The sequence below is a fragment of the Hypomesus nipponensis genome, chromosome 4, assembly GCF_054491055.1.
Source record: "Hypomesus nipponensis isolate SF chromosome 4, ASM5449105v1, whole genome shotgun sequence".
NCBI lineage: Eukaryota > Metazoa > Chordata > Actinopteri > Osmeriformes > Osmeridae > Hypomesus > Hypomesus nipponensis.
This window is the reverse complement of record NC_140364.1, coordinates 10,582,681-10,607,630: the sequence shown is the minus strand read 5'-3', so window position 1 is coordinate 10,607,630 and position 24,950 is coordinate 10,582,681. Positions and strand designations below refer to the sequence as shown.

General features: G+C 43.6%; 4 protein-coding genes across 10 annotated transcripts; all 4 read right to left on the bottom strand.

Moving 5' to 3' along the window:
* Nucleotides 1-2,993: 2,993 nt before the first annotated feature.
* s100s (S100 calcium binding protein S) lies at nucleotides 2,994-3,525 on the bottom strand. The gene is made up of 2 exons (XM_084695466.1): nucleotides 3,394-3,525; nucleotides 2,994-3,191 (listed from the first exon to the last, which is right to left on the bottom strand). The coding sequence occupies exons 1-2, from the start codon at nucleotides 3,508-3,510 to the stop codon at nucleotides 2,994-2,996; spliced, it is 315 nt and encodes a 104-aa protein (XP_084551592.1). The 5' UTR covers nucleotides 3,511-3,525.
* A 3,992-nt stretch (nucleotides 3,526-7,517) lies between these two features.
* Nucleotides 7,518-12,431, bottom strand: s100u (S100 calcium binding protein U). Its single transcript, XM_084697086.1, has 3 exons — nucleotides 12,093-12,431; nucleotides 9,079-9,209; nucleotides 7,518-8,709 (listed from the first exon to the last, which is right to left on the bottom strand). Exons 2-3 carry the CDS (start codon nucleotides 9,196-9,198, stop codon nucleotides 8,200-8,202), a joined length of 630 nt encoding a protein of 209 aa, XP_084553212.1. The 5' UTR covers nucleotides 9,199-9,209; nucleotides 12,093-12,431; the 3' UTR covers nucleotides 7,518-8,199.
* Nucleotides 12,432-13,309: 878 nt separating this feature from the next.
* Nucleotides 13,310-14,769, bottom strand: s100a11 (S100 calcium binding protein A11). Of its 2 annotated transcripts, none has more exons than XM_084695767.1 (3): nucleotides 14,661-14,769; nucleotides 14,399-14,565; nucleotides 13,310-13,824 (listed from the first exon to the last, which is right to left on the bottom strand). In XM_084695767.1, the coding sequence occupies exons 2-3, from the start codon at nucleotides 14,525-14,527 to the stop codon at nucleotides 13,693-13,695; spliced, it is 261 nt and encodes an 86-aa protein (XP_084551893.1). In that variant the 5' UTR covers nucleotides 14,528-14,565; nucleotides 14,661-14,769; the 3' UTR covers nucleotides 13,310-13,692. The 2 variants fall into 2 exon arrangements, with proteins under 2 accessions (XP_084551893.1, XP_084551892.1); XM_084695766.1 differs by having other exon boundaries at nucleotides 14,399-14,545; nucleotides 14,661-14,768.
* Nucleotides 14,770-16,087: 1,318 nt separating this feature from the next.
* Nucleotides 16,088-24,879, bottom strand: pbxip1a (pre-B-cell leukemia homeobox interacting protein 1a). Of its 6 annotated transcripts, none has more exons than XM_084696377.1 (12): nucleotides 24,534-24,879; nucleotides 24,095-24,273; nucleotides 23,269-23,394; nucleotides 22,926-23,010; nucleotides 22,724-22,809; nucleotides 21,652-22,534; nucleotides 20,704-20,940; nucleotides 20,313-20,336; nucleotides 19,516-19,553; nucleotides 19,342-19,431; nucleotides 19,018-19,198; nucleotides 16,088-18,613 (listed from the first exon to the last, which is right to left on the bottom strand). In XM_084696377.1, exons 3-12 carry the CDS (start codon nucleotides 23,341-23,343, stop codon nucleotides 17,574-17,576), a joined length of 2,739 nt encoding a protein of 912 aa, XP_084552503.1. In that variant the 5' UTR covers nucleotides 23,344-23,394; nucleotides 24,095-24,273; nucleotides 24,534-24,879; the 3' UTR covers nucleotides 16,088-17,573. The 6 variants fall into 6 exon arrangements, with proteins under 6 accessions (XP_084552503.1, XP_084552502.1, XP_084552505.1 ...); XM_084696376.1 differs by having other exon boundaries at nucleotides 23,269-23,391; XM_084696379.1 differs by having other exon boundaries at nucleotides 22,742-22,809; nucleotides 23,269-23,391; nucleotides 24,534-24,878.
* Between the last annotated feature and the right edge of the window lie 71 nt (nucleotides 24,880-24,950).

The window sequence follows — 24,950 nt, the reverse complement described above, 5'->3', positions numbered from 1 at the left end:
TATGGGTTATGTAAGGATTTTTGCTCAAGGAATAATAAGTGCTAGGCCTCACATAATCCATCATTGTTTTTAAAGTATAAATACTGAGTACATATGTAATACATGTAAAAACACTAATACTTAATTCATATGTAACAATGCCTCAGAGCAGAATTATGGTGTGAATGTCATCCTGCTTCTGAAGTGTCTATGTTGCTGAAAAATTGATTACTTTGTCAGTATCGGGTGATTAGATGGTTCATTAAATCTATCCGTGTTCCAGTAGCTTGCGTCGCCCACCGAAAGTCTATGTAATACAGTCTGGTTAAGAGTTCAAAGGATGGGGAATGGGTCTCGTAAGGGATTGAATTCATCGCTGTGGCCAAGGAAGGTGGCCAACTCACTTAATGTGTACTTGAGGTAAACGCAGCACTAAAAGTGGCTGAAGTGTGAGTGGTATCATTACACCAATGATACTTAGCGTAAAGGAAAAACGAGGAATTGACACCATCCCTCTCTCCTTCCTCATCTTCTGGTTTGTCTGTCTCTCCCCCTCTCCCTTACCTTCCTCACTCGATCACTGGTATCAGGCTCTGATCATCTGCTGTCATCTGGCTCACCTTGAGTACTGAAGGACATTGTCTCCAAAGCTGAGTCAGGCTTAGGTCACAAGGTTGGAGGTATGTGGGTTTGGACCTGATGTCAGGGTGGGAAGCCAACATGCCAAGAGTTTCTTTATGCGATTCAGTGTTTGCTTTATTTTTGTCTATCCGCCAAGAGATGCAATAAAATTAGATGACAAACAAGTGACTACGGTATTGAAATGATCTTAGATCGTATACATTGATTAGGCCATAAATGAGGCTGTAGTTTACAGCATAATGTTGCATGCCATTTCACGCTTCCCTAACACTGGAAGCTATCCAGAAGTTTTCTTCTCAAATTCTTCATGGGTGAACAAATAACAGACTCGATCCTGTCGGTCTTCATGATCTCAAATTGAATGATTAATTATTAAATTTTTGGCAATGTCTGTGGGATTGCCAAACGCACACACACATACATACACACAAACACACGCACACAAACACACACACACACACACTGACACACACACACACTGATATGACATAGTCCTCCCCAGCTTGTGTAACAGCACGGGGCCACCTGCTGGATGAGGGACGTGGCAGTTTGACATCTTGGTGTCGCTTGACCTGGCTGGCGGTAACCGAAGTGTCTTTGCTGCCATCCTTATCTGCTGCTTCTGTCTGTGTGTCCTGACATGGGCAGGCTTCGTGTCCTGCCCCTCCTTAGTTTACACTGGCTGGACCTGACAGGGGTGTCCCATTAAGTCAACCTGCTGGTAAGACCCTGGCCAAGGTCAAGTGTGTTTTCTAGATTGAGGTGTTTGTAAGTGGCGTGGCATCATTCGTTCCAACTTTTGGTTTCTCTGTGTGTAATAAAGTATTGGTGTGAATTATAAATTTTTAAATAAATCATTCACATGATCCCAGAACACCCTTGTGGAGCCTAACTGTCACGTAGAAAAATATCTATCATGTTGCTTTCTGACATGATTGAGCTCAAATGACATCACTCTACACCGTGCTTGGAACGGCTCATCTTAATTTCCATTCTGCATGCATTTGTTAATGTTCAGCTCATTAAATGGTATGTTGGACCGTTTTACCAGGTTGACATGTTTGTGTCTTTTAATTTGAACTACAAAAGACCAATAAAGTTGTGTAACCTCACAATTTCCTCTCACCTTTACCTTAGAATGATGTTTGTTTTTGAATGAATGTTCTCTGTTCATAGGGCCCTAGGGCTCAACCCGCGCTGAGGATTTGAACCTTCCAATCACTTAGCTCCTGTCAACGTCACGCGCTGTCGGCAAAAGAATGAGGATGATGAACTCTGCCAGGAAGAGGCAGGTCTATGATTCACCAATCCTTTTGCATACTTTCAGTCAACTGAGAGTGGTACAAGCCAATAAGAGTGCTGCATTCTATTTGACTGACAGACTGGGGCTCGCAACAATCTGAGCATGTGCATTCCTCTGTAATTGTACTTCTGCATTGCCCTTCCAAGCTAGTTAACTCATGTACTCCAAAATGTTGCACTCTCAAGATCACATGCAAATTGTGCTCCTCCCTGGTTCTTTTCTGCTCTTCCAAGTTCAACATCTGGGTCAGCTTAACTCGGGGGGGAACAGGTTTTGATATTGTTGGCAGGATGTGTGTGCTGGAGCGTTTAACTCTGTGGGAATCCCCACTCCAAACATCCTCACACACACACATGGATGCTTGCACACGCACACCATACACACGGACAAACACACATACATTGTTGTTTTGGACAAAGACAATACAAGAGTATTGATTTAGGTTGGGGTAAATGTAAAGTTTAATATGTTGAAGAACACAGCGGTTATTACCAAAAAGATTACAAAATAGTTGCAAAGAAAGAGATAAATGATATTCATATGGTCAACACTGAATACATAATAACTTGATTTGACGCCCAGAAAGTCTTTCATGTGAAAGAGATATTAAACCATTGTCATTTAATTTCCTTCGATCTATCTTAATTCTTCACTTTCACCAAACCATAGCACAATTTGTCTGAATATACAACACATCATCTGAGTAGATACATTTGGTCTTCTAAAGGGACAATCCTCACTCATACCTTGAATTAAGTAACAATCACCTACACAAGAACTGTGTCAGTGATTCCGTATCTGTGCTGGGAAATATGTTTGCAGACAAAGAGAACACACAGCTCCTTCTGAATATCCACATGACACAAAATCATCCCTTTCCTTCTGCACAGGAATGACCCCCATCCCTCATCTTAACTTCTACATCAGGACATTGCGTGAGACCACCCTCTTGTTGACCCTGCATCCCAACTTTCCTTTCTTCAACAGTTCATTGCCCTCCATCCATTTTCCATCCATCTCCACCCTCGTTCCCTCCCTCCCCACCCCCACCCCTCCCTCCCCCACCGCCTCACTCCTTCTTCTCCCCCTCTGTTGTCGCAGCCGTGCCTGCCGGTTTTTCGTCCTGCTTGAACTCCAGGAAGAAATCGTTGCAGGCGACAGTCAGCGCCCCCATGAGGATGATAAACTCAGTGAAGTCCACCTCTCCGTCATTGTTGGCGTCCAGGTCATTCATCACCTTCTCTACCCCGTCGTTATCTTTAGCGTTCTGGTGGGTGGGGGTGAGGGAGGGTGGGTGGGTGGGGGAGATAAGGGTAAGAATGTCAGATATTTTCAGTGTTTGCGTGTACCTGTGAATGCACATGTGCAGCATGCCTGGTCGGCACAGTCGGTATGCAAGTGCATGTTTGTGCATGTGTGTGACGTGTGTTTGTGCAAATGTGAAATGTGTGTTTGTGCTCTCCTCTTACCCCTAGGTAACTCCCCAGCTCCTCCGTTAATAGCTCCCTCAGCTCACCCCTGCTCAGAGTATACTTGTCCCCCTCCTTCCCTGAATACTTGTGGAAGGTCTTGATCAACATCTGCATGGCACTCTCCAGGTTGGTAGTGGGCTCCTTGGACATGCTAAAGGGGTGGAAGGGGTCGGGGGGGGTGGGAGAGGTCATAGATCAGACTCTGTCGTAGGATGCTCGCTCCAGTCCCAACCGCATGTGCGATCACATGCCAGACGGGGTTGAAGCCACCTCCCAGAAAGAGTGACAGAGACATGCCTGGCGGATGGAAGGAAAGGGTAGAAGCTGTCCCAGTTGACTACAAAGGTCAGATGACAGATAGGAGGCTATGCCCGGCCCCACTGGGGGCTGCTGTTTGTGTGTATTGTATGTAACCTTACTTGGTTTGATACTGGAAAGATTTTGAGGTTGAAAAGGGACAGGGCGGGCTTTTGAAAAGCAACTGTCTTACACACATTGTTTCCGGCATCTTGAATCTTCTTGAGCTGGTTTTCGTGGAGAGACTGTGCACACACAGACACAGATAGTTCATTGTCAACGACACTAACTCACAAAGATAGTATCCTAAGGTGAAAGACCTTGCATTGAGAAACGTTCCAGAATCACTTCTCTACTGATACATTATTCCAATTTCAATTTAGTTATTTTTACTTTTAGATAGTAAAATTGTTGTTGTTACAGAACAGGTCTCGAGTTTGGAATATGCTATCTACCTATGTTGGCCATGGAACAGTGAATCCCAATGTTTGGGTGGAAACCACCCGTGAAACATGAAACTGTTAAAATGTAGATCAACTACCGAGTAATCTCAAACAAGAGGGAGACAAGTAACCTGAGGTGCCCTTACACACAAACTGGTGCACACGCATGCATGCACGCACACACACATACACATACACACTGGTGCACAGGCACCACACTCACACACACAACCATACACACACAGTAATATTCAATAATACGATAAATGTAACATTGACATATTTGTGATTCTTGCTATAGAAATTCTGAAAACTAAATTGGTTGATTTAACTACTGTAATTAAATGTTTATCATGGAACATTCCAAGTGATGATAAAAGATTGAGAAGAGAACACAAAAGACAAGAGAAGAGATTAGAAGAGAAGAGGAGAGAAAACAAGAGAAGAAGAGAAACAGTTGACTGGAAAATCTGTAGGGGTCAGTTGTCACAATGACCGACACAATACAAAAGGATACCATGGTGACCAAAATGTTGACTGTATTAAATATTGCATAGGATACTGAGGAGTGTACTTTTTCAGTGCTTTAGGTCATAAAGTCTTCCTTATTAAGAACATAATTGAGAGCATTCACTTTGTACATAAAACATATCATAATAATAGTAACTTATTGACTATTTTGATGTATATTGGCAGTTGCAAATCAGCCTCCTAATGATTACCTACAGCATCTTAAACTCATCTGTCCTTTAAAAACCTTTTGACTTGTCAAACTACGACAAACTACGTTCATTCAACATCTCCTATCGCTCTGTATCCTAATCTATTTTGCAATCTTTTCATCCAAAAACCCTCTCTACTCTTCCTCCACAAGGCATACCTGTTAAAACATGTGTTCGGTTGATCCAAGCATGCAGTCAGTTATCAGATACAGGAGAAAGGGACTGAGTGCCTCTCTCCTCTAGGCTGGCCGTCTTACCTGACTGCTGATGGAGGGCCTCCTTTGTTTCTGACGAAGAGGGAGATAGAGATAGAGCCAAGGGGAAGACGGATGGGGAGAGAGTCTGACAGCAGCTTAAATATCACCTGTCCCCCCCCATCCCCCCTCCATCCTCCACCCCCTCCCTCACCTACCTACGTACATTACCTGCTTCTGTTTCTCTCTCCATCCTCTCCGCTTCCTGCCTCCTCCCTCTTACCTTAGACCTTAGACGCCTGTAAAAATACACACTCGCACACAGACACACACATGCGCACAGACACACACACACACACCAGGAGACCACAGAACAGTTGCAGCGTGTTTGCATCACAGTATAATTTATTATTGGCCATTGTTACACAGCGGTTACATACAAAGGTATAGATAGAAAGGGGCAAGAATCACAGCATAACAAGAAAAGGTATAACATTTGGCTAGTGGTTTTTATTACACAACTTTGAGTGATTGGAAAGGCGGAAAGGGGGATGGATTGTAAACATACTATCATCTTAGTGGTGAACCTCAGAAATAACACTCATTAAAAAACATTGGTTGGAAGTGTGGGAGCCGGTGTGTCTGAGAGGGGTAAGTTAGTTTGAGCTCAAATTTCCTCCTTATCCAAAGGATGATGTCATGTGATGTCTAATGCATTGAAGGGTTTTAGTGTGTCTAGACTAAAGGAAAGAGTAGGTGACCTTGTTTAAGGGGTTCTTATGTGCAATGGCTGAGGTCAATGTTCAGAAGCTATACTACTGTAATATTGATCATGCTAATGCGATTAAAACTGCAGGGGGCACTTTGTTATACCAATTCTTCACAAAAAACATGTATTGCAACGTTACATTGTCCAAGTCTGCATTGTATACAAAGAGGATAATATAATCTGATCTGTGAACTAGACAACAAGTCTGGCGAGGCTTTCAGTCATTGGTTAGATCCTGCTACAGATGCAGTGAGTATAGAAAATAAAGCAGTATTTACAATGGGAGTGGCGACAGGCAGACCGACCTTATGACTCACAAAAATGTATTTCTCAGGTCAGTTTAACACCCAATGCTCTGGAAAACAGTGTATTAAAATACTGAGGTTGGTCAATGTTTTCCCAAAATGTGTCTTTGCATTACAGGGCAACATGCAACATGAGCTTTTCCTCATGGTTGCATTATTAATGATCCAACAATTTACAAACCATTAAACTCTAATTAACAAATGACAGATGTACAACTGACACACAACTACTAGGTTTATGACCCCCCTAATTAACCATGCAAAGTAATGTGCCGCAAAACAGACCCAATTCTCACAACGTTCACCTTAGCATGAAATAGTATCATGTTAATCACCCGGGAAAAGACATAGGAGTGGCTTGAATCATGTAATAAAATAAAATAGCTAGGAAAAGAGGGGGTCAGATGGCTGAGCGGTTAGGGAGTTGGGCTGTTAATCAGAAGGTTGTTGGTTCGATTCCCGGCTGTCCTTGGGCAAGGCACTTCAACCTACTTGCCTTGGGGGGAATGTCCCTGTACTTACTGTAAGTCTCTCTGGATAAGAGCTTCTGCTAAATTACTAAATGTAAATGTAAAAGAAGGTAATAACAAAAACATACTTTATCACACTTAAGGTTCTTGATGTCTGAAGGATCTATATGCTGTTTTCGGTTTAAACGGTTATGATCTCAGGCTACAAAGACGTCCCTCAGAGACACTGCTGGGGCCTAGTGGAGCAACAGGGCCTCTGGATCTCAAAGTGCTGTTTGTTTGTATCTGGGGTGTGTCACCCAACAAGGGCTTCAGTCCATGTTTTTAAGCCCTTTGGCTAAGGGATCAAGTTGCAGAGCAAACTCACTGGTGAAGCAGGCTGCCACTAGGAAAGCCACACTTAGTAGATCTGGGACCAAAATCACGAGAGAAACACAACACCAATATCAACAATATCAAAACGACCAAAAACCTGCGTCAAAAAAAGGGGACAAGTTTCTAACCCTGAACCCTGATCTATATCCACTGTGTCTGTGTGCTGGGGGTTCTGTAACCTTTGATGGGTGTGTTTAGTGAAGCTCCTGGTTCTGGTCTTGGTGAATTGGGTAGCATAGGGGGAATGACTCTGTTTGCATCTCAGGAGCCCACAGGGGCCTACCTGGGTCAGAACAGCGGCCTGCTCCCAGAGCTCATTTAGGCACTCTCAGGGCCACAAGGGTCTCCTGGTGTGGATTCCATCCTGCATGGGACCTTAATTATTTAGTTTGGGGCCATTATTAGGACACATCAACACCTGATCTATCAGCTCCTAATTCCATGACTAACTAAGAGCAAAGGAACTCCTGATGTTGCGCTCAACATACCTGAAAACACAAATTACATAGGGAGACAAAGAAACAGACAGACATTTAGGCGACAATGTAAAAAGGCAACACATGTTGTTTATTGTCATGCCAAACAGAGATCCAGAGTTTGGTGAGAGGCGGAAAGGACTGAAAACAGCAGAGACAGAGCTGAAGCACTGACACAATCTTAGCTTGTTTCCTTCATTCGTGCATCAGGGTTTGGCATGTAGCTGGCAGGGCAACGTCGTATGGAGGGCTTTGAGGGCCCCACTTGTACACGGGAGGGGGACATTACGTCACAGTGCAATGCTCCCAGCTAAACAGACTGCGATAGAGTAAGGGGTGCACAGATCTGTAGGTGGTGTAGCTAGCCTACACTGACCCAGGAGGATGTGTGTCAGTGTGCTATAAGGACATGTTGTGGCCTACTCTTAGTGGGTAGCGTGTAAGAAGCTCACAGGGATAATGAACGTGTTGGTAATTATCTGTATGTTATTGTAGGACCTATCACAATGTCCTGTTATGGGAATATCATGAAGTAAACACAGGGAACTACATCAAATATATAGTGGTATACAATGCAGCATCATGTTTGTTAGTAATACATTAGTTAAGAAAATTTCAATTGGCTTTGTAAGGTGGAAAATTGTGTGTTTTGTAGGTTGGTGTCATGTGCTGTGTGTTTGGTGTGTAGTGTGTGTCAGTTTGTGTTTGAGTTTGCTAAGAACACAGTGTCCAAATTGGTCGGTGTGAGTTCCCTAGGATGTCTTCTCCACCTCCGCTGGTGCTGCTTCGTCCTCCTCGACCTCTTCATCCTTCTCTTCCTCTAGATTTTCTTCCTTCACCTCCTCTACCGTGGCCACAGCAGCCTGAGGCTGCTCCCCCTCTTTCTTCTCCTCTTGCTTCTCTTCATCTTTCTCCTTGGCCGGAGTCGCTGGACTGGCGGCAGCAGGAGCCTCGTTAGCGGTGGAGGGGGCTTCCTTGGCGGAGGTGGGGACTTCCTTGGCGGAGGCGGGGACTTCGTTGGCGGAGGTGGGGACTTCGTTGGCGGAGGCGGGGATTTCGTTGGCGGTGGCGGGGACTTCATTGGCGGTGGTGGGTGCCTCGTTAGCACTGGCGGGGGCCTTGTTGCTATCAGAACACTGCTTGCTGAGGGAGGTCGCCAAGTAACCAATCAGCTTCATGTACTCATCAAAGCTGACCTTCCCATCATGGTTTTCATCCAGACCTTTCCGCATCTCCTTCACTGCCTCAGAGCTGTCTGCATCCTACGGGGTTCAAGACATGAACAAGAGGATGTGACAACTATGCGTAATGAATGTGAAATAATAGCACATAACACTACTACAGAGTTGGCTTTGTCTTGGGGGGAAACAAAGGAAAAAAAAGGAAGAGACTTGACTCCACACAGCCCAACCTCCACCAAGTGTCATCATAAGATATAATATTTAATTCAAAAAGTGGTTAAAAACACTAAATTCTAAGGAGACATGATATGTCCATACTGTGCGGATTCATAATCACAGCACAGCACAGTTTATAATTACGCTAATGGTGTAAACTTGGGCGGAAGAGAAAGCTCATCAGCCCATTATTCGCCCATTATTCGTGGGCCAATGGAAAAGGAGGGTTCTAACCGTCAAGATGTTTCCAAGCTTGTTCTTGACCAGATTCTGGAAGTCCTTCCCTCCCAAGCTCTCCTTCCCCTTGGAGGACTTCACAAATACTGTCACCATTGTCTGTATGGCTGCCTCCATGGCTCCTCTGTCTGAACATACAAACGGGCAAAGGGTTTAGGACAGAGGGAGCAGGATGTAAATAATATGGGGGGGGGGGGGCAAGAGATAGAATTGAAAAAGAGAGACAATATGTCACAGCATGCAACAAGTAAGATACTTAGTAGTAGACACATGAACAAATGTGACAAATTAACTCAAAACAGAACGGCTCCGTCGTGGTGAAAAATAACTGAAAAGATGGATCCCCCTTGGAGACCACACTTGGCCTGTTTGTCGTTTCAGGTGTTGGGTCTGGACCCGCAGTCAGCGATGGACGGGTGATGCGAGATAAGCGGAGAGCCTGAGCGCTAGTCTGATTGAGAGACGACGCACAATGGAAGTTCTGATCTTTGATAGGTCATCTGATCTACTAAAGCCTGCAGAGGGACACAAGGCTTCAGATTACCCGAGGGATTACCTGCCACCTGTCTGCTCCGTCTTCCCCTTCCTATACCTACTCTTCTGTTGACGTGGTGTGTCTGTCTTGCCTTCAAGCCTTGGCTCAATCATAAACAACGGTGTCATAAAGGCATTTGAGGATGGGACTATTCTGTGGGCTTTTTAGAAACGGTTTTGCCTGTGTGTTTGTGTGTGTATTGTTGTGAGTGAATGGTAGCATGCAATTGGTTTTATTTGCTTATGACTAATTGGGTGACATATGGTTGTCATTTAGCCACAATACATTATGTGTGAATAACACTCAGAATGCGTACAAGATACAATGCATGCCACTGATCGCCACATCCACGCTGGAATTCCATTCAGTGCAGTCTGTGGAAATTACTTAAACAGGAATTTACAGGCCAACTATGCGAGTTTGCCCCAAAGCAGAAACGTGAGGTGTTGCTTTTGAAAGAGAATGCCTCGTTTGCCTGTCAACTCTCCAAGTAGAAAAGCTATCCCAAGTCGCTTCCAAGGACTGGAGTCTCACGATAATCCATTTTGGTATATCGTTCGTGGCCAAAATCCGAAGGGTCGTTTCAAGCCTGTGACTGCGCTGATCTGTTACACTCCAGCACCCTCTAAACTTCCTACATCCAGTGGCAGATCTAAGGGGTGGCAAGGGGTGGCAGCTGCCATCCCAATAAAAAAAACACTTGCCACCCCAATATTCCCATGGAAAATATTATTTGTACATTACGGAAAATTTATATAAATAATATTAATATAAGTGTTTAATTTAAACAGCAATGTTATAGCCTAATCATTTACCGTAGGGAATACCGTACCCCACCCCCCACTTTGGGTTTTGATTCGCCTCCAGGAGGCCACCCAACAACTTTCTTTTGCCACCCTAAAAGATCCGCCTCTGCCTACACCACCCCTCCCTCCCCTTACTGCAATTAACACGTCCACAGGCAACGACAGGATAGAAGAAACACGGCTATTAGCTTAATTATGCCGAGAGAGCAACGACACAACAGCATATTATAAGATACAATTCCATTGGCCATCTGACTCGGCTGTCGACCACAGCCGGTAGGCTCCTCACTCTGCGGTTTGTTTCTGATCATTTAGGCTATACATTGCATTAGCCTGTCCACTGTTCATTAACCCTGAATTAACCATCTAATTAACTCTTAAAATATGCTTCTGTGCATAATATATACCACAGTATGCTAAGCCACTGATAGGTTTCTAGGAATGCAGCCACTGACATTTTACGTCACCAACGGAAAATGTCACTCAAGGAGTCACACCTTCACTGACCTCATGTAAAGTAAGAGACCATGATGACACACAGGTGTTTTCAAATATTTTTTCCAATTCCTGTCTCTAACACTTAACATTTTGCACCGTTTTACATATAGGCCTATTCATTATTTACGGGATGACTGATCTGAAGCGTATCTGACCACGGACTTCATCTCCAACAACCGTCAGACAGCACGTGTTCCCGCAACGCTCCCTAATTTTGACTAATGAATGCAGGGCTTCCTTTACTTAACCAACGTCAGAACCAAATTCGCCCCTTCCCGCGTTCCGACACGCACCCCCCCCCCCCCCCCCCCCCAAAAAAAAAAAAAAACCAGCGCAAATAATTAAATATACACCCATAGGTTTCCCGTTTCCCTTCAGAGCCCAAAGTAGATTGAGTGTTGCGTTTCCAAATGGGCGAATGCGATACGGTACGTGCTCAAGAAGAGTAATGACAATACTACCGCTCGTGTGTCATGAAATATTAACAGAGGAACATTTTAGGTTGTAGCTATTAGCTCCATAAAACAGGCTTCCAGTGGTCTTGTATCGCATGAAAAAAAGAAATCATGGTTGCACACAAACAATTGCGTGGCTACATTTGCTACCCTTCATCACCATTACAGCCAACGCCGTGTTCCATCCGTATCTTTCAAAATGACTATGACAGTCGCCAGTAGAAAGTAATAAAACGTATTCTCATCAACTATAAAGAAAGGTTGTCTGTCGTCATCCAAGGACAAAACGTAACCTAGTTGTTATACAGCGAATAGCAATATGTTTACTGCCCAGGCCTGATTTGAATTGTAAAAATTCAAATGTTAAAGCTATATAAGCTAGCTCTAAAAAGTATTGTACGATTTCTAAAACCGAGTGTCTGGGCCATCAGTGACAGGTAACCTGACAGCTGACACCTCATACCCAGGTAAGTTTGCGAAAGTAAACTGAGTGCTTAATAAACGAAGCATATAGCCTAATACTATTTGATGAATAGACAGATGAGCAGATCAATGTCTCCAGTTGCGTCGTCACTGTCCAGTCGACTCTGCAGCCAGTCTATTTCACGGGACAGATCTCGCTAGGGTGCATCGAAAACGTGGCATAAACGAAAAGCTTTATTCTATTTCACAAAGAAAAACTTATTCATTTGAGCATGAACAAACGTTTCCACTCACCAGATAGTGTTTGCAGAACAAAAAAACAATACGAATGTGCTCTTATTTACTTATTAAGTTCTTCTCGACGTCGTTCTCCGTTGCTGCACAAAAACTTGCCAAACTTGTAGGCTACGGCTTCCGTGAGTTAGTTTTTTCTTTAACTTTTTTCCCCTGACAAGTCAAAGGGCGTGTACCTGGAAGAGTGCGAAAAAGGGGGATGTAGAAGAGGAGAGGTAGATGAACCTTTCTAGGAAATGCCAAAAAAGTCTATCATAACGTTGGAACTGATTTCCTCGCCTATATTTTTGGCATGAAGTGTAGTATGGTTCACGTCATTTGTGTTTTGTACAGTCAATAATCTAGGCTGCAGATGTGCATTCACATTAGGCAGGCAGGAAAAGAGTGGAGGTGGGAGGGATAAATGACCAAAGCAGTTTTAACTCTTCATATCAAAAATAGATTCCCCTCGGATTTAAAAAAAGAAAGTACCAGAGGTCTCCTTTAGCTTTTCACAGTTCTGTAACTGTATGGGACAGGTAAGTTCTAATAAGTCATAATGGCAGTTGAAGGATATCCGTGCCAACATACACACACACACAGACACAGACACACACATATGGCAGGAGGTGTGCCACGCTGTGTCAGTGGGTGCCACTGTGTGTTATCTCTGACACAGTCATTTGTCAGTCACTGCCACACCTATTTGCAATACAAAGTCCACTGTGTGATGCCTGCCCAATCTGAATGACCGAATCCAGAGTTGCACTTGCAAGTAAAGAAGGTGAGCAAACCACAAAAGTTTGAACACAGACAAAGAAATCAAAGCAACACGGCTATGACACCAAGATAAACAGTCTTACATTTACAACATAAACAACTGCATTGCATGTACAGACACCGACTCATGAGTAGCCATCTGTGGATTAGCACACAAGTACTCAACACACATTACAGAGTCACTGATGGATGATGTTGTTAGTAGCCCATACTTTTACAACTCCATGTAACACACGGATAGACTGCTTTGCTTTATGAGACCCTGTGGAACTGGATCAGTCTAGGCAGTGATGTTTGTGAGAGCAGTATAGAGTTACACACCCAATTATGCCATTAAATCAAGGTTGTAACACCAACCCCCCCCCCCCCCCCCTTTTTCAAATGAGAGGAGTGGCAAAAGGGGAGAAGGGGGTTGACGTAATGTAATGGAGTAAACAAACCATTGAAAACAGTACGAGTTCAAACAATGGATCCTTTAATAAGAGCCGTCCGTTTAGGAAATAGTTAACTGGAATCACGCATCCTACAAAGATCAAAATCTAACCCCTGACAACATGGACAGGACAATTTCATTGTGTTGCGTCGCTCAATCTTGAACAGTCTCAAAGCCAACTGACTCTAGAGATATGAATTTGGTAAAGCAAAATAAAGGACAAGCATAGAAGGGGCAATTGGCCAATATACTTTTAAATAACTGTGAAAATGCGACTTTATACAATCTTACTTAATGTGGGGATATCATGAAACAATTTTTTAAAAGATATACTTGAAAATAATATGTATATTTTGTATGATCAGTATGTGTTGTTCTTGCAATTTTGGGCCCCGAAGCTGGTTCTTATTAGCAGAAGCCTCCTTGTTTGCCGGCTAGTTTCCCAATCAGCTGCCAGAATTCAAGGAATGTCAGCTCGCCATCATTGTTTTCGTCCAATGAGCTCATGAGTTGGTCGACTGTGGCTGGATCAGTGGCGTTCTGCAGGCAATCAGAAAGAGGACAGTGACACTGAAGAACAAACATGAGGAACCAAATGGTCTGCAGCCTGCTCTGCCATCTATTGGCCAAGAATAGAACTACATTATATTCTGAATACTAAATTTACCCAATAAGGTACATTTAGGTTATACTCTGGCGCATTGTGTTTGACAGGATGAAATGACAAAATATTTTATTGAAGAACTGGGTATTTAATACATAAAGAATAAAACTAAGAAATTAGAGCACTTTCTTAGTCCCTACATTTCAGCACCAAAAGTCATTGTCATATCTACAATAAAGCAATCAGGTTTCAATACTTGTATACAAGGCTGTATACAATCTTATTGAACATGGCATTTGAAGTCAAACAGTATAATTTCAAAAAGGTCTCCTGGTATTATTTTTTGCCTCAAATTTAAAAAGCCATTAGTCAACACTTTTACCTCAAAATATTCCTTAATGCATCTTGACAAACCAAAAGTGCTTTGAAGACAAAAGCAAAATAAGAAAATATGTGTCACCCTCCAAGGGATTGTGGAGCTAACTGTTCAGAGCTCATGCAGTTGTTTACCTTGACAAAGTTAGGCAGCTGGGAGATCAACAGACTGGTGAACTCTGCTTTGCTCAGGGTGTTAGAGGACGCATCCTTCCCAGCAAAGGTCTTGAACTGAGAGACAATAACGTTGATGGCAGGTTCCATTGTGTTGTGAACAGAGGGCTTGAAGAGAAACAAACAAACTAACAAATAAGTACTTTTCTACACACAATGTACTATATTGGTAAATATATGTTGTAACATTAAAACTTAGCAAAAGAAGGATATAGAGTCTCACCTTATACTCACTGTCCTGAAGTATGGTGTGGTGATGTATTAGGAAAGTTCTAAACTCCTCATGTTTTTCTCTGCTCTTTTATTCTCTCTATTCCTCCCTGGTGATGCCGACATCAGCGGAAAACACCAGACAACTTTTCCCCCTCTACCAAGATATCCTTATCTGCCATTTAGTTCCATCACACACACGCACACACACACACACACACACACACACACACACACACACACTCACACACACACACACACACACTTTAGTGCCTCTGACCAATAACAGAAAACCATTCTTCACTTGATGACAAGGCAAAACATATTTTGGTGCTCGGCTTGCAGTTAAAGGGTTTAATGCCTAACCTTCTTCAGGTCATTCTTATCAGGGGTCTTGATCAAAACTGAATAAACACAAACTGATTTACACATAACACAGCTCAACACAAACGGGTGAAAACACAGCCAAGTCAACCCTCTCAAAAGACTTTGAAAGGGAAATAAATACAGCATGTGTGCTGTAGGTTTCCCATTATCACCTCGTACAGAGCTGTTGGGTGTCATACAAATAGGCCTGTTCAAAGCAACTGCCCAGGTGTATTGCAGAGATAGAATGTTAGGTATGCCAGCCTCTGCAGCTTCAAAGTCCCTGTCAGAAACCATTCATCATTACAGATGGCTGGGACCATCAGCTCTTCCAGTCAAGACCAGTCCAGACCCACTTTTTGGGGGGTTCCTGGACAGAACAGTAATATACAAATGTGTCCAAACTTTTGACTGGAACTGTGTGAGGCTGTATGTTGTTCTACAGCTCACTGGCATGGGGGAGCAGGAGTGTGTTTCTGTGTCTTGGATTTTTACTCGGTTTCATCATTGCTCATTGTTTATTGAGTTGTATGAATCATATCTCGTATTGCAGATGTGACAGTGGATTACACACATTCTTGCACGTTCATTCTATGAAGGAGTCACGTAACTCGCTATCAGAAAGCACTTGGATGGACCAAGATCCAGATAATCTGGATTGTAGAAGTTTAGTGTTGAAAGTCTATAGACATCCGTTTCCCAATGCAAATTGTCACAAACCCGGCACAAGGGTTGAGACAGAACAAAGGGGAACACATGCGCGAGGACTAATGCTGTGGTAATTTATTTAAGAATACTAATTTAACATAACTAAACGTGAGGTATTTAAGTCAGTGGTGTACATGTGTCTGAGTGTCTCGTGATAGTGAGCGTTGTGTTGAGGGGTGTATTAACAAAAGTCAAAAGGTTGCCACAACTCAACACAAAAGCGTGCTGCGGAAAAAAAGAAGGGTCGTCTCTCTCTCCTGACGTCCTCTTAAAGGGGAGGAAACCACCGGGCCCAGGTGGAGCCACTCGACGGCTGAGAAGGCCGTCACAAAATACACAGGAAAAATGTGGATTAAGCCAAAAGACAACCTTCAAACAGTTTATTGTTTAAAATGTTTTATCAAACTCAACGCAAAATAACTGCTGATCTTGCATTCAATGACATTCAAACTTCGTTTGCTAGTTTGCTACTTGTGTGCTATGTGATGCCCTTAAGGGTTTTCTCACGCTACAAGATCATAGAAAAAACAAAAGCCTGCATCTATGAATGTCAATTAAAGCATAGCATCAACTTATTGCACATCCTTCTATACATTGTTAGATACTTTGTCTCTCTTCCAAATCAGCAGGATAATGGCTCCAGAAAACAATTGCAAAAGTTTTTTTTTTATTTCAAGCTGTCATTATTATTATAAATAAAAGGCACAAAAGCAGTAGCTCACTGAAATAAAAGGTTTCTAAGAAACAGCATACTCATTTGTTTAACCTCTGCTTTTCATATAATGATCAAAAATACTGCAGTGGTGGACTAAAATAAATACCTATTGAAATGTATTTAAGGAGGACCAGGGCTATCCTTCATTAAATACAAAATTCAAACAACTATCCTACATATCTGATCAAAACATCAGCATGGTAAACTCAAATCTCAAAAAGTGTTACAGTGATCAATTCAAATAACGAAAAAACATCAAAGGGTCTATCTGAAATGTACAGGTTGAACGTCCTTCTTTTTAAACATCTTCTAAAAACTAATAGATTGCACTTTTTACCCATTCAATAGAAACAACATTGGGTTGTAAGACTCAAGATTTCCATTACAATGCAGAGAGCCATTTAGTTTACATTACTCAGAAATGCACAGTGTGACAAATAATAATGTGGTAATAAAATCTTCACGTGCTGCTAATCTGTATTAATGTGTGCTGGGCTTTGCACCATACATCAGAATAGTTTAATCCTGCATTATTACAGCTTTCTATAAGGGTGAGTGAGAGAACAATTTCAAAGAGAAACATAGCAAGAACCTAGTTCTCGCCTGGCAGAAATATCCTTTCATTTGCATGTTCCAGAATGATCCGTGTGCTGTTAATAAACACTGACAGTCACACACTCAAACAGAGCCGACAGTTGAACCAGTCCTACTAGATCTGACGGTAACCTTGACAACACTACGGCAGCTTCGGATCAGAGTGTTGAGGGGGCGGGGAGATCACAAGAAAATACATCTGACCATTATCGTAAACTGCTACATTCTGAGTGTTAAATACTAAAGGTAGAGGGAGAATTTGTTTCACACTCACACACGCATTTGCACGCAGAAGCTGATGTGACTGAGGATAGTGTCCTTGAACTGACAGAGGTAGGTAAACAACTCAAATCCAACACACATGAACAGCTTGTAATTACAGACTCAGTGGGGAGTGTTTATGAGGCAACGGATCACTCCTGGGACCAGAAGCATTTTCCAAGATAGACCACAGAATTGGCAACACCTTGCTGTAAACAACCATGTTATACCATTGTATCTTGGTGTTCATTTTCTTTCCAGTTATTTCTGTTATTTTGGTTTCTAGGCTGGAACAGCAAATCTCCACAAAGCCTCAACAGGAAACTTCTCCATCGCCTCCTCCAGCACGTCATCCTCTCCCTGACCTTCGTCTTCCAGGATGTCTGCCAAGTCTTCCAAAATGTCTGCCACGTCCTCTGCAAAGTCACTGAATCGCACCCTGTCGTGGGTGAACACACCACCCTTGAAAAACAGAGTGGTCAGCTCGCGGATCTCCTTCTTGCTCTCTGGCGTGAGCCCCTCCAGCTTGTTCAGGTAGCCCTCGAGAAGGGCCTGGAACTGGGATTGGTCCACTGGTTTCAGCCCCTCCTTGGCAGCACAGTCCTTGATGCCACTACATCCTGCCCTGATGTGCATGTTGCGGATGAGTTTCTCCTCCTGGTGCTTCCAGAAGGTGGTATGGTCGAACTGGTGAGACTGATGGGGCTGGTGTTGGGGAGGCTGGTTCTGTTGGGGGTTCTGATGCTGATGGTGGTGGTTGGAGTTCTTAGCAGACCTGACTTGCCAGTGTCCCTCCCTCTTCCTCTTCTCCCTATCCAGCCTGCGCTCGTCCTTCTTACTGTCCCACTCATCTTGGTATTTCCGCCAGGCTTCCTTGTGGGAGCTCTGCTTGTGTGACTTTGACCCGCCTTCGTGCTTGTCTTTGCTGTGCTTCCACTCCTTCTCTCCCCGCCACTCCTTCTTCTCCTCTTTTTTCCAGAGGTCTTTCCCATTATCTTTGCCTTTCTTTGTGTCCCACTTGGACCCACCCTCCCATGGCCTCCTCTTGCCTAGCTTCTCCACCTGCTCAGTCAGCCTCTTCTGGATCTCTGATAGGCTCTCCCTCACGCCTTTCCTGTGCCCTCCATCTTTCTTCATCCCCTCAAGTCTTTTCCTGCTTTCCTCTAAGAGGACCCTCTGTCTCTGTAGCTCTTCCTTTATGCGGATCCCCTTCCCGAGGTCCTTCCCCGCGTCAGGCCCAGCTGCGCTCTGGCTGCTCTTCCCTGGCTGGCCAGCAGGAGGTGGGGAGGAGCTCGGTGGTGGAGTGGGAGTGTCATGGTTGGCTGAGGGGAGACATGAGAGAACATTACATTTATGTTTAGTCATTTAGCAGACGCTCTTATCCAGAGCTCTTATTCCCGAGGCAAGTAGGGTGAAGTGCCTTTCCCAAGGACACAACGTAATTTGGCACAGCCGGGAATTGAACCAACAACCTTTTAATTAATAGCCCGACTCCCTAACCGCTCAGCAACCTGACCCCAATACAGTACAGCTAAGCAACAGTTATCACATTAGAGGATTACATTACAACCACAAAGAAAAACAGCCTGAGCCTCAAGGCTACAGTTACACGAATGGCGAGTTTGATCATTCAAAATTCAATTCTACTATATTTTCACCTAGAATAAAGAATGGCCCTGCGGAATTATTAATGATCTGTTTTGACTGAGAAATCTACAAAGCCTACCTGTGAGTTGGGAAAGCTCTCTCACTCTGGATCTTAGGGTCTCCAGCTCCACCTTCAGGTCAGGCAGGGACGACAGCTCCTCTCTCATGTTGCCATTTTCTTTTTCCAAAGCTCCTTTCCCTTCTTCCTCTGCCTTTGCTGGTGCTAACTTTAGTGCTGAGTCGAGTTCTTCTTTCTGGATCTGGGACAGAAGGGACCAATTAAGTTGATTTATTCTACAGCCAGCGAAGACAGTACATAATGTTACTGCCTACCTACAACAAACTGACGAGTCTTAAGACTTCATACAATTCCAAACAGTTTGAATGTTGTTTAAGGGCTGACCTGTAGATGGGCTTCTAATTGGGTGATTTGATGGTTTTCTTGTGCCAGTTTGTCCAAAAGTTCCTTCATTTCCTGAGGGTTTACCCAGTCCTATCCAGCATACATCACACCAGACAATCAACAAAGTATCCCTGTAGTTATTACACTGGGACAGTAAGTATATACTTTACCAACCTGGTCTCCATCACTCATCTCAGAAGAGTCAAGGTCGTCTGTAAGCAAAGAGAACAATGTGCTATTCTAAAACCTATCGAGTGTTTCTACAACACTAGATGACACAATGCACAAATAGCCTGCCATGTATATTGTCTGTATAAATAATGTATTACCAATAAAGCACATACAGCAGTAGTTGACTGGTTGGGCAGATTCTTTAACAACCAATGGACAGGAAACAACCAGGTGCACACCCTTTCAATTAAATAATTTATAATCTTTGAATTGGTGGTGGTGGTGGAAGGGGGGGAGGTGCATTATGCATTATGCAAAGGTTTCATAAAGCAGTGTTTCTCAAACCATGCTCATGAAGAAATTCCTGTTGGTCTGAATAATTTCCATTTGAATATACAACTAATAAAAAAGCAGTTGCTGTACGAGCAGGTGAGGATGAGAGAATCCAGTAGTTGGCCAAGGCCAGCTCAAAACAAAAGTGCCAAGACACTTATTTAAATGATGTATTTTTGCTGAATTTGCTAATCCCTGGCAACAAAAAGCTTGATGAGTGCTGGAAACATCCTACGCACCATACACTCTTCTGAACAGCACTTGGCTGCAATATGCCAGTTATATGCCATCATAGATACTATACAGTATGTCTGTAAGTGTTAAGCCTATGGGCAAGCTGCCATAGTGTAAGCAGTCCGTAGTGCATGATAGTTGAGACAAGATTAGCGCTTGGGGGCGAGTGCATGAGAATTAGCTGGCTAGTGCAAAAGCTACAACTGCCATCTTATCTCATTCTTTGGACCCACCATCATCCAGATTGGTGATGACACCTGCGGGCACAACATAGCTCAGTCAAGCACATCTAGAGGAGTCTACATTACCTCAGCACCTTCACTGGAGGTCAAATAGAGATGGCTTAAAATGTACACAACATTGTAATACGCATTTTTTTCAACTGAGGTTTTGAAGCTGATATTGATGCCAAGCGCATTAATCATAGTTTGTCATATCTTATATATTGCTACAATATAGTAAAGAAAAATGAATACAGATTTTTTTTACGAGTGGTGCCTTTGATTATGATAATTAATTGAAAGTGTTGCACACAAGTATTTTAATGTTTTCCCTCACAGTCATGTACTATATGTAGTAAATGTCTGGTCAATCCCTATAGTGGGTACTGAGTAAAAGGCTAACCTGACAGGAAGAGGGATCCTAGGCACAGCAGGACGACTGCTGTCACAATCAGCTTGTTCAGGGAGAACCCACGCTTCTCCTCCTCCTTCTCCGGCAGTTTGAACTCCACATCCTCTTCATCGTCTTCTTCCTCGGATGTTCGCCTCGGCGCCTCGAAGGACGGCATGGTCCTCCTCCTCAGGCCATCCCCCTCAGCGCTGGTGTCACCTCTTCCCATGTCAAAGCTCCTAGGTGGCTCTGGTGGAGGAACAGGCAATATGAGCAATATGACGTACCTAAAGTATATGTGTATTATAAATACAGTATAGAGTTTAAGTGAATAGCAACATGACTGACACCCAAGCTTGATTAATCATACCACACAACCACTTTAAATCTACTGAAACACAATTATAAATTGGCTATGCTGTACCAAGACGATACACTTATTTTAATTGACCACTTCTTGCATAGCGGCTTTGAACAGAAAGTTCCAGAAAACAAACTTCTCAAGACATTTAATAGCAGAGAGCACATTAACCTCAGAAAAGTCAACATGTAAAAAGCCAATGATAACACTAACTCTAGTAGACGACACAACTCAGTTATATAAAAAAGCAATGTCCTGCAGATTAATAACTAGTTACATGTGGTACACAGTGTTGCTATTTACTGAAGAGCATGCATCAGTGTTATATCCATGTATCCTTGTCCAGCTAATGTCCTTCTGAAGATAGGAAACACTTTCAACAACTGGTCCACTACAAGAGGATCTCACTTAAAACCTCACACTAGACCTCAAACAAGGACCTTCTGGTGCTAACTGTTGTGCAAGGTGTCGACTGTTAATAAGGAAAAACTATTAAATTAGCTACCTTATGTGTGAAACCTTTTGATCTAATTTCCCTCTAAAAAGGAAGTATTTCCATCCCTTATTCACAGTACATACTACACCGTACTATCCCATACCTTCAACCTGTCCAACTTCCTCTATTTCCTCAGGAAGTGTGGTCTCCTCCACTGCTGGTGCTTCGACTGCCTCAGCTGTCTTGGTTGAACCAATGGTCATTGAGAGAGGACTGTCAGGGGCGGGGCTTACACACTCCACGCTTTCGAGGGCGGCGCTTACAGACTCTTTGCTCTCGGGGATGGGGCTAACAGATTCCTCGCTCTCGAGGACGGGGATACTATCTGTGTGAACGTCCAACGGGGTGACAATCTCCACAGGGAGGCTTTCTTCGGGCAGGGATGGGGCAGGGGCTTGACTCTCAGGGGCAGGGGCTATGTCTGCAGTGGTGTCTAGGCCGGGGTCCTTGGGTACGGCACCCTCTGGAGGTGGAGACTCATGGGCCCAGATCACCTCGGCCTCGACCTCGGCCTTAACCTCGGGCTTGGCCTCCGCCTCGGGCTTGGCCTCAGCCTCAGACTCGCCCTCCGCCTCCACCTCAGGCTCCGCCTTGCCCTCAGGCTCCGCCTCCACCTCAGGCTCCGCCTCCACCTCAGGTCCCGCCTCCACCTCAGGCTCCGCCTCGCCCTCAGGCTCCGTCTCGCCCTCAGGCTCCGTCTCGCCCTCAGGCTCCGCGTAGGCAACGTCGAAGGGTTCAAGCAGGTCAATATGGGTTACAAAGGGGGTGGCCGAAAGCTGGTCATTGTTGTCAGAGGGGGAGCTGGTGACGATGTCATGGATGACCGGGGGCTGGCTCTCCGGGTCAGATTCTAGGGGGATATAACTGCTGGGGGAGGGGCTGAGCACCAGGTCAGATTCTAGGGGGATATAACTGCTGGGGGAGGGGCTGAGCAAGGTGGGGTTAGAGGAGCCCTCGTCCACATCAGGAGTGGTTTCCTGACAAACCTGGATGTAAAAAGGCAGTCAAGGCATTTATAAAGTTAGTAGTCATTAGTAATAAAGACTCAACGAAAACAAAATACTTGGAACTTTTGAATCATATTTGAGGTTGAATATTATACATTTGGACACATTTCTAAGATGAACATCAAGAATGAATCCATGAGAAAACAATGTGTTTAAATGGGGACTCACGATAGGATACAGACTGACCTGTTGGCCTTCCTCAGACAGAACCGTCTCTACTGAACCCTCACCCGGCCTGACCGCTAGTGTGGGCCCTGGAACAACAACAACCATCTTCAACTCAACACACAGAATTAGAATCAACCGTGACTTTATGACGCTAAAAAGGATCATGTTAATCCCATTGACAAATGGTTAGAGAAAGATATACCTGTCACTTCCTCGTAGAGACTAGGGACATCCCCCAAACTCTCTGGTCCATCGTCCGCAAGGCCAGCACACTCCACTGCAGCATCCTGAAAGAGAAAGATGAGTGGTGTGGGGAAAAGTTTAGCAAAGTTGTCGACTAAAGAGTAACATACAGCAGTGGGATGCACAGGTCTCCAGAATGCCCTTGTCAAATATGTTAAAACATTCTGAAATACCTATCATCACATTTCACAATACTACTTGTTGAAATCATTTATATGTTAAGACACCTGGTGTGGTGACATGAACTAATCTGTGTTTTCAGTTTTGGGATTTGAGTTTGTATGGGGTTTAGAATGATTTACCTCCGGGTTGATGATGGTCCAGCTGTTGGAGGAGCCACTACTGCCTGTGCTGCCTGTGCTGCTGCTGTCCGACATTGCCCCCTGGTGGCCAGGCACAGCAACGGAGATATTTAATCTCTTGTCCTGCTGACAACAACAAAATTATCATTGGAAGTGCTGTAGGCCTGCAATATGCTGAAAAGGGACTTCTGAACTACAGCATATACATGCCTAAAACTCAATCAGTCAACCAGAGAACACAGAGGAGGAAACAAAACACTGGAATTGTGGATGATCATAAGGTACTTGGAAAAGATTTTTGCCGAATAAATCAAATGAATGACTAAGTTAAAGAGAGTAATCTCCCAGATATGAAATAAGATAGACAATCAATAGACATATGGACAGTGTAGTCTATTGATTCTAAAGAGCAAAGCCTGTTAGCTTATTACATAACAGTGGTCATAATGTATAGCGAAAATATTGTCATAATGTGTGGGCACACGCTTGTCTTTCTGTCTTTAATGTCCATAGCTAATATTTATTTCCATATATACATACTGTAACCAATAGGACCAAAAATAGTCAGACCAAGATGAACAGCCAGGCTAGAATAGCATGCACGATTTTCTGTGAGAGCTCACTTATTTTGATCTTCAAAGGACTCTGGTTGCCTACTTAGTAAATAGTTTATTGAATGCTGAATCGATTAAAAATAGCTACACACCTAGTAAACACACGATGTTGTGCTGTCTGAATCCCACGTTATCTTTTCCGCATTCACAGGCCAGCCCCCAATCAAACGTTTAAGGCCGCGTGTCATTCTAATTAAACCGCAAATACTTACCTTTTTGGTTTATACTTCAATGCTAGTTTTACTCTTCGTTTTGGATAGTCCTTTGCGGCGTTGTCGAGATGTGAAATGTTCCTCGTGAACTTGGGAAGTTTGGGAATTCCAACTGCGTCACTACAGCGAAGCTCCGTGTTTTCCAATAGGATTCCAACAAAATTGTATACGTTTACGCCCTGAAGGGATAGAAAGCCAATCAGAATGAAGACAACTGCCACGAAAGCGATTGACACGCAGCTTGATTGATGTTCGCAGGTGAAAGTGACAGGTGATGGATTTAGAGCAGTCCCTTCTTTTCCTTGACTTGTAGGAACCTTACACTCAAGATACATGCATGCATGTACATATATATAACGAAGGGAGAGGAATTCTCAACCAGCCGTCCATTGACACGTCTGCACTGCTATATTTGTCTGGACAGCAGTAAGGGACTTACCAACGGACTGTCCCTTCACTCCAGCTCCTGAATGTTGGAAGAGATTTCCCATTTGTTTCATCAGACTTGCACTCTGTTTCGTCAGATTCGATTATAACTTATTGTTTGGGTTTGATTCAATGGAACCAGTAGCTGAATATTCCTTCACCCAAATAAGTAGCTACATTATCATTTATATTCTTCATAGACCATCCAAGTGTTCAAATGTCTTGTAACTGAGAACTTCCTGTAATGTCCCCAGAATCCGCCGTCTACTAATTACAATTTTAAAAGCACGTGGTTCTGTTAATTTGGAAATTATTCTATCAATATAAAATGTATGGTCACTAGTTACATGATGAATGTGTGTCATCCATTAAAAACATGTCTAATCTGTGAAACGTAACGAATACAATAACCAATCATAATCTTGGTTTG